Genomic DNA, 15,060 nt, shown 5'->3' with positions numbered 1-15,060 from the left:
CTGCCAACAGATAAGCACTCCTCAATCTCAGCAAACAGTTCCCACAGATTCTGAACAATACCAGGTAACATTTCTTATGAAGAGTACAGCATACTGTAATTCACTCTCTTACTCTTCGAGACGTTTTGATAAATAGGATAAAGCAGGTAAGAACATGAATGTCCATACCTATTTGTCAGGTGCCTATATTTACCAGTCATTCAACAAGAGTTGGGAGAATTACAAAATGGAGTTGTCCTCAAGAGATTTTTTTCAGTTTTAGAATCAAGTCTTGTTTTTTGTTTTGCTTTCACGATAAATTAAAGAGAGCAAAATCATTTTAGCAACTTTATAAACAATAATCGTTTTTTGTATAGATAACAAACTACAAATAACATTCTGTAAGAACGGGTAAGATTAATGGTTTCCTTATCAGATGTATATAATGATACAAAATGCTATTAATTTATTTCTCCTCTTTCTTATTAGAACCATTGACTTATTATTTTTTAATGTTTATTTTATTTCTGAGGAAGAGAGAGACAGAGAGAGAGAGAGAGAGAGAGAGAGAGAGACGGAGCATAAGCAGGGGAGGAGCAGAGACAGAGAGAGACACAGAATCTGAAGCAGGCTCCAGGCTCTGAGCTGTCAGCACAGAGCCTGACGCAGAGCTCGAACTCACAAACGGTGAAATCATGACTTGAGCCGATGTCGGACGCTTAACCGACTGAGCCATCAGGCGCCCCTTATTTTAGATGTTGCTTCCAGATAGTCCACCTTCCTTTGGTTTCCATGGTACTACGTGCTCCTTAATTTACTTTTCTACAGAAAATATCTTTTTTATCTGTGCCTCCCTTTCAAGCCCTTAGAACACATTTATTAGTCCACTGTGTCAGATATGATCTCCTTCCATGACTCCTCAGGACCCCCTCTTCCTGAGGTTCTCTGTTCTTCTATTCTTCCTGCTAGAAACAACATTTATTCTCAAACCTCAAATTATGGCTACAGCAATCTTTTTCAAACATTTTTTTTAAACCGTAAACACGCTCTTTTTTCCCCCCCAATATAAACTTAAGTGAGGACCCTGATACACCTGTAAAACAAATCTCTAAATAAAATAAGTATCTAAAGCCTAAATAGATATCTAAAAGAGATTTAAAAAGAGAGTTACTAGTAACTGGCGGATTCAAGGGGAGAGTCTCACTCATGCCCTGGACCTCCAGCAACAGCTCCTAGATTGTACCTGTGTGGAACCAGAACCCCGGTTGAGAACCCCTGACCTGTATCTGAGACCTGTCCTTTGATCTGGGCTTTGATCCTGTATCTGTAATAACTTACTACTAGCTATTCTCACTTCGACTTTACCATATCAAGACCAATTTGTCCAAATATCAAACTTCCTGCATCTTCTTCCAAACTAAATCTCCTACTCAATTTCCCTGTCTCTGTTCAATCTGCAAGTCTCCAAAGCTCAAAATCTTGGACCCATTCTTTTTCGCTCTATGTGTTTGCCTGCCAAGATCTGTTGACTTTTCCTTCAAGATCTTTAAACATCTACTTGTCTGTTTATTATCAACACCACATCTTTAATATGGGCCTTTCTGCATTACAGTAAAAGAACTTCTAGGATCTCCATCCTACAGAACGCTTTCAGACTAACCTTTCATAAATACTGTATGTAAAGCATCAACATCCTGTTCAATAGCCTGCAGGCTCCCTATTTTTCTGTCTCAACTCTCTTTTCTGGTCTTTATGACCCTCATAATGGATATCACTCTTCTGTAAAAATATCTTTACTTGTCTGAATGAAGGTCCCTCTGCCCAATATATACCCAAAGAAACAAGAAGCTGCGATGGTAGGAGAAAGAGACAAAATCGTCTCTTTCATTCAAATCCTTCTTCTTCAACTTTTAGATACGTTAAGTCCCATTTCCATAGTCTTCCCTACACTTCAGAAACCGTTTGCTGATCTCAAATTCCTCTGAACTCCTCACAGCACTTCATTTAACGAAGTCAACATATTGAGGGCCTCTCCTGCTAAAACTAGAAAACAAGAGCTACCAATGCAGTACGGGTTGCTTCACAGACGTTTCTGGGGGTACGTTATTTCATTATTTCTCACAACAATTTTGCAGGACCAGTATTTTCCCCATTTTGGAGATGTGGACACAGACAAAAGTTAAATACTTTGCCAGAAGCCAACGAGATGGTAAAGAGTCATTTGTTTCAACATGCAGGATTTCAACTTTGGTCTGCCAGACTCTAGAAAATCACTTTCACCTCTGGATGGAAACTCAGACTCTAGAATTACTGTGTGCATAAAATATATGTAAATGTCTCCCAAGTATCTCCCACCCAACATGCCGAAACTGAACATATAATTTCCCGACCTGGTTCTCCACCAGTCTCACTGTTGGGCAAACCAGAAAAGTAGGTGTCAACCTTAAACCTCCCTTTCCCTTACATCTCATATTTATTCAGTAACCAAGTTCTATCCATTTTAGCTCTAAACTGCTCTATCCAGATCACTTCATTTCCATCACTACAGATTCTAGCCCATGCCATCTGTGGAATCACCTGATTAACATGCGTCTCCCCTACCAATCTATAAGTTCAAGGACTACAGGATCCAAGTCCTTTTTGTTCACTGTTACAGCCGCAGTTTTTTGGCTAATGCCTAGAAGAGAACAGGTGCTCAAGAAATGGTAGTTATTAGTATGTTGGGGTATTTGCTACTATTCTGCATCTAAGTTCTAATCAGACTGCTAACTTCGTGAGGGCCTGTTTCCCGTCTTGCTTCTGTATTATTCCAAGGTAAGTCAGGTAAGCACAGATTATATATTGTCACAGAGTATGAACATGGAACTTTTTAGCCTCATATAGACTTAGAAAGTGAGGCAGGCCAGTTCTCTCATTCTGCAACGAAGAACCGAAAAAGGTTACGTCACTTCCCAAGGTCATACTGTTAGTAGCAGAGTTTAGAGTAGAAGATCTGTGTGCCTGAGACATCAAAGTCTGTTCCTTCTACAATCAGATCTTGTCTTCACACACGCTGCTTGCTAAGGGCTTGAAGCCAATCAAATTTTGCTTGAGGAGGGCAGTATGAACCAATGTGGAATCCAACTGGCTTTAAATTATCAGAAATAAGCAGAAAATAAGACTGCAAGCTACCCTAGTTTTTCCCTAATTTTATAAATCTCTTAAGTTATAATCAGTCTCTCTGGCAAATTGATCATATACAGTTAATACTCACTGCTAGCTACATAACAAACATTTGAAAGAAAAATCTAAGCAGCAATCTACAGATTTCATGTAAATAAATTTCCTTTAAGAAACTTACATGTAACAGCTATAGAAACAATTTCCATCATAATCTTCCATTCCAATCTTTGTACATGGACATGATGAAATCAGTCAAAACTATAGTAGGGATCACAACCGAAAAAAAGCATGCTCTAACCTATAAATAAGGGCAATATATTGACTACAATAAAGTACTCTGAATAAATTTTAAGACCATTCATCCAAAGTAACAGAGAAGTTAAAGCTGTGATCATCCACACTTCTGGAAAACCAAGCCTTAGAAGTGGTAGTTCTTTCACTTAGCTGTCAGCTCGGTTCAGAGTATTTTTCGCTTTTTGTTTTTTTAATAGAAAGACAACTAATTGCTTTTAGGAACAATCAAATGGGCGATTAATAAGGACTGGTTTACTGTATCACTAGGACAGCCAACGAGCGCTTAGTAAAAAGCCTATCATGTGCTAGGAAGTATATAGGCTGAACAAGGAAATAAGTCACAACCCTAATTATAAAAGAAGACAGAGACGAATAATGGCAAAAGAAGGGGGAAGATACCAGGATTCAATAGCCTATAAATGCGGAACACACCACTTTTTAATACAATGGAATGACGTGGAACTCACCTTTAACTGACTTGCCATCTGAGGTCTTCTCTTGTTCTTTGCCTTTCACTAGAAGACAAAAGAGCATCATGAGCAACTTTTACAGTCGAAAAGATCCATTCTACATGCTGTCAAAATCAGACAAGCTTTATTCTAACAGATGAATATTCAAAGTTGTACAATAATAGAATCAGTGCCTTGGGAGGGAGACAGGGCAGGACAATTGTCGGGGGGAAGTTTCTCTAAGGAAGTGACCTTTGAACATCATTCATTCAAGAGCACAAGCACTGAGTGTGCTTACGGAGAGACAATGCAGAACACCTGGGTTCAAATTCTAGCTTGCCACTGATTACACAGCCATGTGATCCTGGACAAGTTACTTCTCTGGGTCTCAATTTCCTTGATGTATAAAATTAGGTCAGGGGCGCCTGGGTGGCTCAGTCGGTTGAGCGTCCGACTTCGGCTCAGGTCACGATCTCGCGGCCTGTGAGGTCGAGCCCGGCGTCGGGCTCTGGGCTGATGGCTCAGAGCCTGGAGCCTGCTTCCGATTCTGTGTCTCCCTCTCTCTCTGCCCCTCCCCCGTTCATGCTCTGTCTCTCTCTGTCTCAAAAATAAATAAATGTTAAAAAAAAAAAAATTTTTTAAATTAGGTCAGTAATAACACCTATCTTAGAGGGTCATGGGTGAAAAAAATAAATATTTGTAAAGGGTGTAGGAGAGTAACAGGCACACAGTAAATTTAGGATGTTAACTAATATTATTAAAAGATGCCCACTACTAGATACATCCTGAGGAAAAGAGTTCTTTGTATCTCCTATCTTACTTCTTGTGTATTACCCTCACAGTATCCAATACAAACATTCTAAACTTACATTCTAAACTTCTAAAACTCAATCAAGGCCCAACAATTTCTCTTAAAAAGCTATATAGTTTCTTCTCCATTACACAAAACAGTAGAAATTGTACTGCAAGTATGCTAGTAATATAATATCCAAGAAAGGAAGGTACATGGCAGCTTAAGCAAAGCGTGAACTCTTACAGGATCTAACCTAAGACTATTTTTAACCTAACTTAGTTTTCTTGTATTTTTTTTCAACATTAAATTTTCTTTAACCTCACCACGAAAAGCCAATCAAAATAAGAAATCTCAAAATGTGACCATCTCTCTACTCGTGCCCTTAAACATTAAACACCTCAGGGCGCCTGGGTGGCTCAGTCGGTTAAGCGGCCGACTTCGGCTCAGGTCATGATCTCACGGTCCGTGAGTTCGAGCCCCGCATCCGGCTCTGTGCTGACAGCTCAGAGCCTGGAGCCTGTTTCAGATTCTGGGTCTCCCTCTCTCTGGCCCTCCCCCGTTCATGCTCTGTCTCTCTGTCTCAAAAATAAATAAACGTTAAAAAAAAAAAAAATTTTTTTTTTAATTAAAAAAAAAAACATTAAACACCAGTAGCAGGAAATAACTAGCTCTCGCGGTATCTGATAAATCAATCCGTCAACAAGTTATTTGAGTGCCTCGAATGTGCTAGATACTCTCCTGGCTCAGAAAAGAGCAGTCCTGCCTTCAAGAAGTCTACATGCATGAATGTGGAGACCAACACGGACAAATATAAGATCATTGCAGGTACTGATCACTACTCTTAGGAAGATCAAACAAGGAAATGCAGTAGAAGGGACTGGGTTGCAGCCCTCACCGCGGCGTTTGCCAACTGACTACATCTCCCACTTGAAACGTGAACTTGTCTTGGCTTCCACAGCACTCCACTCTCCCGGTTTTCCAGCTGCTCCTTCTCAGTTGACCGCCTTGCCAACTTCTCCAAGTGCCCACTGGGAGTTTCTCAGGGAAAGGGTCTGAGCACCTTTTCTTTTCACTACATACACATACACATATTTCCTGGCTGAGCTTACCCATTCTTAAGGCTTTCAATACCAAACGTAAGTTGTGAATCCTCTATTTCTATTTCTAGTTTAAGTCCTTTTTGACCTTAAATTTAACCATCTCCCTATCATCTTCCATAATAACACTAGTCCAAAACGGAACATACTATCTTTTCCCAAACCTATTCTACCTCAGTCTTTTCTCTCATGAATGACACGATCACCCCAGTTTCTCGGGCCGAAAACCTGGAAGTCATTCTTAACATGCCTCTCTCTTGCCTCCTACACCCAAACCACTTCTAAGACCGACTGACTTTACCACCAAAATATAGCTTCACAGTTCCACTTCCGTCACCCTCAATACATTCTCATCTTACAAATCAAATCTCCTAGTTAATATTTCAAACATAAAAGTACACACACAATCCACCTTCGCCAAATATTAGAGGTCTGACTTACCTATTCCCTCCCCTGAAATATTATACATATAGTTAAAGGATCCTATGAACCACTACCTGATCCCATTGCCCTTCTTCCCTTCCCGGAGATAAATTGGTCCTGAATTGGATGTTTACTGCCCTGTATGTTTTTAGACTATTCCTACAAATGACTTTTAAAAATGCTATTATTCTGTACATCTTTAAAAATTGCATAGGGGCACCTGGGTGGCTCAGTCGGTTAAGCACCTGACATTGGGTTTCAGCTCAGGCCATGATCTCACGATCTCACGATTTCATGAGTTCAAGCCCTGCACTGGGCTCTGTGCTGACAGTTCAGAGCCTGCTTGGGATTCTCTCTCTCCCTTGCTCTCTGCGCCTTCCCCACTCACACTGTCTCTCTTAAAATAAATAAACTTAAAAAAATTAAAAGTACATAAATAGTATTTTTCTATACATATCTGACACTTGTATCCATTCCATAATTTCACTTTTGTCCATACTGATGCAATTCTAGTAGATTCATGTAGCTCTAGTTCATTCACTTTAGCTGCTTCATTCCTAAAATGCACTTTTATTTACCCATTTTCCTGTTAATAAACATTTAAGTTTTATTCCCTAGTTTTCTTTTTTTTTTTTTTTTTTTAATTTTTTTTTCCAACGTTTTTTATTTATTTTTGGGACAGAGAGAGACGGAGCATGAATGGGGGAGGGGCAGAGAGAGAGGGAGACACAGAATCGGAAACAGGCTCCAGGCTCCGAGCCATCGGCCCAGAGCCCGACGCGGGGCTCGAACTCACGGACCGCGAGATCGTGACCTGGCTGAAGTCGGACGCTTAACCGACTGCGCCACCCAGGCGCCCCATCCCTAGTTTTCATGATCACAAACATTGATGTGATCAACAATCTAGTATGTGTCTTCCAACGTATATAGGTAAGAATTTCTCTAGGATAAAACCCTAGAAATGGAACTGTTAGGTAACCAATGATGGGTATTTTTAATGAAAGTGGCTATATAAATTTTTCAAATGTCACTTGATGGTGTTTTGAACTCACTTCCTTGATTTCCTTTGAGGGGATACCTTTCATGTTTATTGGCTGTTTAGGTTTCCTCTTTTATGGGCTGCCTATTCATGTCCTTCATCCTTTACTTATTGGTAGGAATGCCATAGTATTCTGGATACTAATCATTTATGTTGCAAATACCTTATGTATATTTTACTGTATGGAAGCTTTGGGCGCCTGGCTGGCTCAGTGGAAAGAACATGATCTTTATCTCAGGACCATGAGTTTGAGTCCCATGTTGAGTGTAGAGATTTACTTAAGTAAAAAATAAATAAATAAAACGTTATTGCATGGAAGTTTTAAACTTTAATTAGCTAAATTTTCATTATGTGGACTGTATTTTCCTGTCTTATTTTTTAAGATATCTTTTCCTGGGGCACCTGGGTGGCTCAGTCGGTTGAGCGTCCGACTTTGGCTCAGGTCATGATATCACAGTCATGAGTTCAAGCCCCATGTCGGGCTCTGTGCTGACAGCTCAGAGCCAGGAGCCTGCTTCGGATTCTGTGTCTTCCTCTCTCTCTGACCCTCCCCTGTTCATGCTCTGTCTCTGTCTCAAAAATAAATAAAAAAACATTAAAAAATTAAAAAAAAAAAGGTATCTTTTCCTACCCCAAAATCAGATTTCCCCCCTATATTTTCTCCTATGGTTTCAAGTTTTGCTTTTTAAAGTTCTGGGTTCTTATCCACCTGGAATTTATTTATCAGAGACTGGGAAACTACAGCCCATGAGCCAAATCAGGCCCACCCCTAGGTTTTTATATAAAGTTTTATTTTAGCATAGCCATGTCCATTTATTTACATACTATCTATGGCTACAAGGATAGGAAAGAATGAGACAAGAGACTCTATGGCCTGCAAAGCCTAACAAATATATTTACCATCTGGTCTTTTATAGAAAGTTTGCTGACCCCTGATGTGTATGATAGGAGGTAGAAAAATACTGTCTTTTCCCAGAGGAATAATGAGCATCATTTACTGATTAGTCCAACCTTTCCCAAACGAACAGAAATTCTTTGTATACTAAGTTCCCATACATACATGGGTCTGTTTCTGAGCATTTAATTCTATTGTCTTAGTTACCTAACCATATAATCAGACTTTGGCAAGGCCAAGTCCTCTACCTTATTCTCTCTTGAAACTATCTGCCATATTAATTACAGGGTTAACTTGTTTTGATCCTAAAACCTCCATGAGAGTTTTTAAAGCAGCACTGACTTACTTAATGATTAACTTGGGAGAGTTCACATCTTTCCAGTACTGTATTTCTATCCATGAACATAGTATACCTCTCCATTTATTTAGGTCTCCATTCTTGTCCAATTGGGTTTTGTAAACTCCATAAAGATTTCAGTCTTTTGTTTTTACTGGCATGCAGTGATACAAGTGAATTTTGAATACTTACATATAAATGCATATATTTTAAAAACCCAGCCAAACTCTTTTATGAGTTCTAACAGTATGTGTGTAGATTTTCTTCAATTTTCTATGTAGGTAAACATGTTATCTGGGAATTAGAATTCCTTTGTTCCCCTCTTCCCCAAAACTTAAATTTCCCTTCTTTTTTTGTGTATGTGTTCCTGTGAAAACTGTATTAGCTTTCTTTTTGTCTTATACCTCTAATATATTTTCCCATCCTTTTACTTTTAACCTTCTCATGATCCTATTTTTATTTAAGTAGTACACAGCAGGAATCCAGTCTATAAATCACCATTTCTTCACCGTCTGGGGCAGCCCATTTCTTTTTATTGTGATTACTACTCTTGATTTATAAAGAAGACCATTCTTAAAACTTCAGGACTATTAATTTGTTGATTTCTCTTGGTAATTTTCTATATTTTACTTTCTGTATTTTGAGACTGATAATAGGTACAAAGCAGTTCAGAATTTTATTTTCCTAGTACTGTGTTCATCCTATAATGTAGTGACCTTTTTAGCCCTAATAATGTTTTGTGCTTTAAAGTATGCCATCTGCACACAGCTTTCTTCTGGTTAACATCTGTCTGCTTTTTCTTTCCATTTATTTTCAATTTTTCTATGTTCTTATGCTTTAGTTGTGTTTCCAGTAAAGAGTTTATGGTTGGATTTTGGTTTATTATCCAATTGCTTTATCTTTTAGCTATATAGCTTTTTGCTAGAATTTGGTCTATTTACATTTATCGTGACTACTGATCTTTGTAGGTTTATTTCAGCCACCTTATTTTGACTATGCTTTTTGTTTCTATATATTCTTTTCATGAAACATCTAAAACAGAGACAATACTAGAATTTGAATAACACTCAGGTTTGAGCAACACTCAGTCTTCTCAAATCTTAACATTATGCTGTACTCGCTTCAGAAAAATTTTCAAAAGAAATAAAACATGCAGGTGCAACTGAAGTCTCTCCCTGACCTCATTCCCCCTCTCCCTATGGAAATAATTTCATAAATTGAACATTTATTGTTTCCAACCATATTTTTACTCTTTAAATACATTTATGTATCCATAAACCATATAAAGCATTGTTTGAAAGTTTTTGACCTTTATACAAGTGGTCCTACAATTGCAATTCCCAACAGCAGTGTACCCTAACCAAATCTTGGTATAGTCAGGCTTTAATCTTATCCCTTAGGACTTCCCAAGAACTTTACTCCCACAAATTAACACCTCTCTTCTCTATCATTTTCTCCTCTCTACCAGATCATTCCTATCAGCATACAAACGTGCTCTGACATCTTTTATCTTAAAAAAAAAAAAAAAAAATCCCTTAACCCAAAAGCCCCTTTTAGTTCCTTTTCACTGCAAAGTTTCTTGGAAAAGGTGTTTTTTAGTTTTCCTCTTGCTACTTTCCACACTTCACATTCTCCCCTCAACCCATTCCACTGATACTACTCTTAAAGTGACCAATTACTTCCACATTAACAAAATGAGTAGCTATTTCTATCTTGATCTTGCAAGTGACATTCAACACAATACTCCCTTCTTTTTGAAACATTATCTTCTTTTAGCTTCCATGGCATCGCACTCCTATATGACTGGCATTTTGTTTTGGATTCTCCTTTGTCAATGGCTCATGTTCCTCAATTTCACTTTTTTAAACATTTTTAGAACTTTTTAATGTTTATTTATTTTGAGAGAGAGAAAGCAAGCAGAGGAAAGGCAGAGAGAGAGGGACACACAGAATCCGAAGCAGGTTTCAGGCTCCGAGCTGTCAGCACAGAGCCCGACACGGGCTCAAACCCACAAACTGTGAGATCATGACCTGAGCTGAAGTTGGATGCCCAACCGACTGAGTCACCCAGGCGCCCCTCTCAATTTCACTTCTAAAAGCTGGATTAACTCCAGAGCTCTCACCTAGGCTCCCTTCTTGTCTACAGTATGGCAGGAAATGCTATCATGGTCACTCCTCTTCTTGGCAAGAGGGCTGTAACCTAGCACATAACTGGCTAGTTACTTTACATTTCCTAGGAGCCTCTGCAGTTAGCTCTGACAATATGACTAAATTCTCACCAATAGAATATGAATAGAAATGGCTATGTGCCACTTTCTGGCTAAAGCTGCTCCTTCCTCCTTACCACGGGTCAGAAGACTGAGGACAGACAGAAGGGGCTATGACATGGCTTTGATAGAAGAGACCATACCCTAAGGGAAAGAGCTGTAAAAAAAAAAAATGGGAAGAGGGGCGCCTGGGTGGCGCAGTCGGTTAAGCGTCCGACTTCAGCCAGGTCACGATCTCGCGGTCCGTGAGTTCGAGCCCCGCGTCAGGCTCTGGGCTGATGGCTCGGAGCCTGGAGCCTGTTTCCGATTCTGTGTCTCCCTCTCTCTCTGCCCCTCCCCCGTTCATGCTCTGTCTCTCTCTGTCCCAAAAATAAATAAAAAACGTTGAAAAAAAAAATTAAAAAAAAAAAAAAGGGAAGAAAATGATCCCTGAATGACTGTGAAGCAAAGCCACCCAATGACCATTACACTCAAGAGAGTAATAAAAATCTCTCTTGTCTGAGCCATTACACTTCAGTGTCTCTGTTATAGCCTCTCAACGTAACTAATTCACGTATTACAGGTATTCTCTACAGAACCGTACATCCCACTACCTCCTCAACATACCCCATGGATGTCTGAGAGTTGTCACCAACTCACAAGTGCCAAAAGACAATTCCACTCACTCCAAGTCATGTCAGCTCCATCTCCAAAACATATCCCATTCCCAGTAAGTTCCAGCCTTTTTCTGGTTCCTTAAACACAGCCAGTTCATGCCTGCCTCAGGACATTTGTGCTTCCAGTTTTCTCCGGCTACAATGCAGTCCCTTTCATCTTTTGTGAGGCTGGCTCTCTCTCCTCATTTAGATCTCAATCTAAATACCATCTTCCCAGACAAGCCTTCCTTTATTATCTGAACACAAATTGTCATCCTGTGATCTACTCCCACATCAGTTTAAATTCCCAGCACAGCACTTTTTACTAGCTGATATTTTTCTTTTGTTTTATTCACTTATTCAACAAATATTTACTAAAATCCTAACTATATCCCAGGCACTGGACCTAAACCTGGGAATACAACCACGAACAAAACTCAGCTTCCATCTTCATAAAACACATAGTAAAGCAGATGGTGATAAATGCTGTAGAGAAAGTAGGGCAAGGGGATAGGAGTGCAGGGGCTGGGGGCTGCAATGTTAAAAGCAGGATGGACAGAGAAAACTTCACTAAGATGCCAAATGATCAAAAACCTGAAGGAAACGAGGGAACAAATAGTGGGTATCTGTGGGAAGGGGTTTCCAGACAGAGAGAAAATGTAAGTGCAAAGGCCCTGGGGTGGGAATGTATTTTACAACAAAGAGGTCAATATAAATGGAACAGTGATGAAAAAGGAAAGCAGGAGATGAACACAGAGAGGAAATGGGACCTCAATAAAGGAGGGCCATGTACAGGAAGTCACAGGAAAAATTTGAAAAGAGATGTGGCATAATGCAATTTGAAAATATACCATAGGGGTCAAGGAGGGAAGGGAAACCAAATTGAAACCTACAGAAAAATAATTCCGTTCTTGATTTTCATAAAACCGGCTTCCTCTTAACATTTAAGCTGAAATTTGAATGGCATCCTTGAAGATGTTAAGGACTTCCTTAACTGCCCAATCTAAACAGAGATGACTGCCTAGACCAGGGATCAGGGATAATGGGACAAGGTTGAATTTGGATATGTTCTGGGGTAGATCTAGCAGATTTGATGTAGATATAGAGTAGGAGAGAAAGAGAAGCTCAAGAATATACTCAAGTTTTAGCCTGAACAATTAAAAGGCCAGACATGGAATTTATTGAGGTGACAAAAAATCTGGAGTTAAATTTTAGATATAGTAAGTGAAAGATCCATGTGTTAGTCTGTCATTTCTATTAATAGATATACCTGTATCTACTAGGTAGAGGTATAAAGTGGACCGACAGTGGGATATACCATTCTTAATTCAGGAGAGAGAATTCAAGCTGGAGATGTAAATTTCAGGAGTCATCAGCATATAGGTGGTATTTAAAGACTGGATGGGATCCCTAAACAGAAGCATCTCCAGCTTCTACTCTTGCCACATTCAGTCTGCAAAAAGCATCTACAATGATCTTTTTATAACATAAGACCAAATCACTCCTCTTTAAAAATGTTTAAATAATATCATCTCTGCACTTGGAATAAAACCTAACAACTATGGCTTACAAAGCTCTGAATCTTGTCTACCTCTCTAAGCCCAAGGCACAGTGGCCTTCCTTCCTTTCTTGAAGGGCACCAGACTCTTTCTTGACTCACAACCTTTGAACATGCTATTCCCTGTGCTTAAAGTGTTCTTCCCTGCCCTCTGTGACCTCCTACAGATCCCTCAGCTCTGAGTTTCAAGGTCACCTGCTGAGGCCTTTCCCTATCCTCAAACCAAAACATGCTTCTTCTCTCCAGTTCTCTCTGTCGTAACATGTTATCAATTTGTAAACACACATACATAAGAAAGAGCAATTTCTTGTCCTCTGCCCCAGCAGACAATAAGTTCCATGGGTGCAGGGACTTTGTCTTGTTCAGGGCTTAATTGTGAAGGCCTAGCACAGTGCCTGGCAAGCAGCAGACATTCAAATGTTGAATAGAGACAACAGTCTTATTATGCAACATGCAATTTGCCTCATTATACACAGAATGCTTTCTTTCCCCTTCAAAAACTAAACACTGTCAAACAAATTAGAGCTTTTAACTATACCAAGGTATGTTATCAACAAAGCTTCCTTGTACCATTTTACAGGTTTCCTTCATTCAGCACTGCATTCATTCATCACAGCTTCATTCACTCACCCCATGACATCAGTTACTAAAACTCGGCCGTGTGCTTAAAAGGAATTCTTGAATTCATAGCTGAATGGGGCCTTTACGAATCATCTAATTCTCAGTTGAGAGAAGAGAAAAAAGTGGTTTAACACTTTTCTGTCCCAGGTTACAGGCAGTAGCAGAGCAGACATATGAACCCACGTTCCTGTTTTAGTGTTGCTTTTTGTTGTTGGTTTCTGTGTGTGTCCTGGTACCTTTTCTCTTAAATAACAAGAATTCAAAGAACCACCATCATCCAAAATGACCTACACTTGTTCATTCTGCATATATATTTTTAATGACACACAACAACTTTATCCAGGATCAAAATTAAGCTGCCTCTACTTAAAAACTGGGCAGCTATTAAAACGGAAAATCAGAAATATAAGCAGTTTACAGAGTGAGCGTCCCAGTAGTTAGTAGACTTGCTAAGTCATCAAAAGAACTAGTTTCTTTCATTAGGGAACTTTTAGCAATAAGTAATGTTATTTTAGGAAGTGCAGAATCCCCTTCCCCCCCCAAAAAAGGAGGAATCCAGAAAACAGCACTCGTTGAAGAAAACATTTTCACATGTTGCTTTGACACATAAAACCCTCAATATTCTGAAAAGTCAGAGACTTCCTTAACAAGGTACTAAAGGAATTTCCATTTTCTTGATTCACAGTTTAGACACACACACACACACACACACACACACACACACACACAAACGCAAAGGCTGTTTTTTACGCAAACAGGCATTAAGTTGTATGAATTTCGGCAAACACTTTCGGACCAGCGAGACAATTCCCCTGACCTCGCGCGAGGAAGCCACCTTCTCCCTCCCTGCAGAGTCCGGGAGCAAAGCGAGGCACGCAGGGGGCGTCTGCGCGGAGGCCGAGGGCCCCGCCGCCGCCCGGGAGGAAGCCCGTGCAGGCCCACCTGCCCCACCGCCGCCCCTGAGGCCCGGCTGGCTCCCCGCCGGAGCCCCCCTCTGCTACCTTTCCGCCGGAAGAAGGACATGGCGGGGCCCGGGTCGGGGCGGAGGGCGCGGGGGGACTGTCGCGGGGAGGGCCCGGCTCCCCTCATTCAGCAACCGGCCCGGACTTCCGGGTCCGCAGCGGCCGCCGCACTAGACTGAAAAGAGACCCTTCTTCCGGGTGTGGGCCCCACCGCCTCCTCGAGAAGCCCAGGCAGCTCCTGCCGCCATATTATCAACAAGCCGCCCGCCCGGAGTTCCGGTCCTTCCCCGCGCGAGGCTTCACGGGAGGCCGCGCTGTCGGCCCCGCCCCCATCCCCGCCTCCTCTCGTGGATGCGGGGGCACGCGCCCGCCCCGCCCACGTGACCCTGCGCGCGTGCGGTCTGTGCCCTTTCACCGATACGGGGTGGCCGGAACGGACGGCGTTACTGTCCGTGTGCTTTCTCCGCTATTCGGTGGCCCGGACCTGCGGCGGTACCCCGGCGCAGCTTGGTGGTGCCCGGCTGCAGCCCCGGGTGGAGCGGGACAGACC

The 15,060-nt window shown here is 40.9% G+C and overlaps 1 protein-coding gene across 1 annotated transcript in view; it reads right to left on the bottom strand.

Moving 5' to 3' along the window:
- AKAP10 (A-kinase anchoring protein 10) overlaps positions 1–14,806 on the bottom strand; it is a 79,732-nt gene extending 64,926 nt beyond the window's left edge. Inside the window, exons 1-2 of the mRNA XM_058705303.1 lie at positions 14,550–14,806; positions 3,903–3,950 (exon numbers count right to left, since the gene is read on the bottom strand). Coding sequence (XP_058561286.1) covers positions 3,903–3,950; positions 14,550–14,637 — 136 coding nt within the window. The 5' untranslated portion in view covers positions 14,638–14,806. The remainder of the gene's footprint in view (positions 1–3,902; positions 3,951–14,549) is intronic.
- Between the last annotated feature and the right edge of the window lie 254 nt (positions 14,807–15,060).

The sequence above is a fragment of the Neofelis nebulosa genome, chromosome 16 (assembly GCF_028018385.1).
Source record: "Neofelis nebulosa isolate mNeoNeb1 chromosome 16, mNeoNeb1.pri, whole genome shotgun sequence".
NCBI lineage: Eukaryota > Metazoa > Chordata > Mammalia > Carnivora > Felidae > Neofelis > Neofelis nebulosa.
This window is presented reverse-complemented; position numbering and strand designations above follow the sequence as displayed.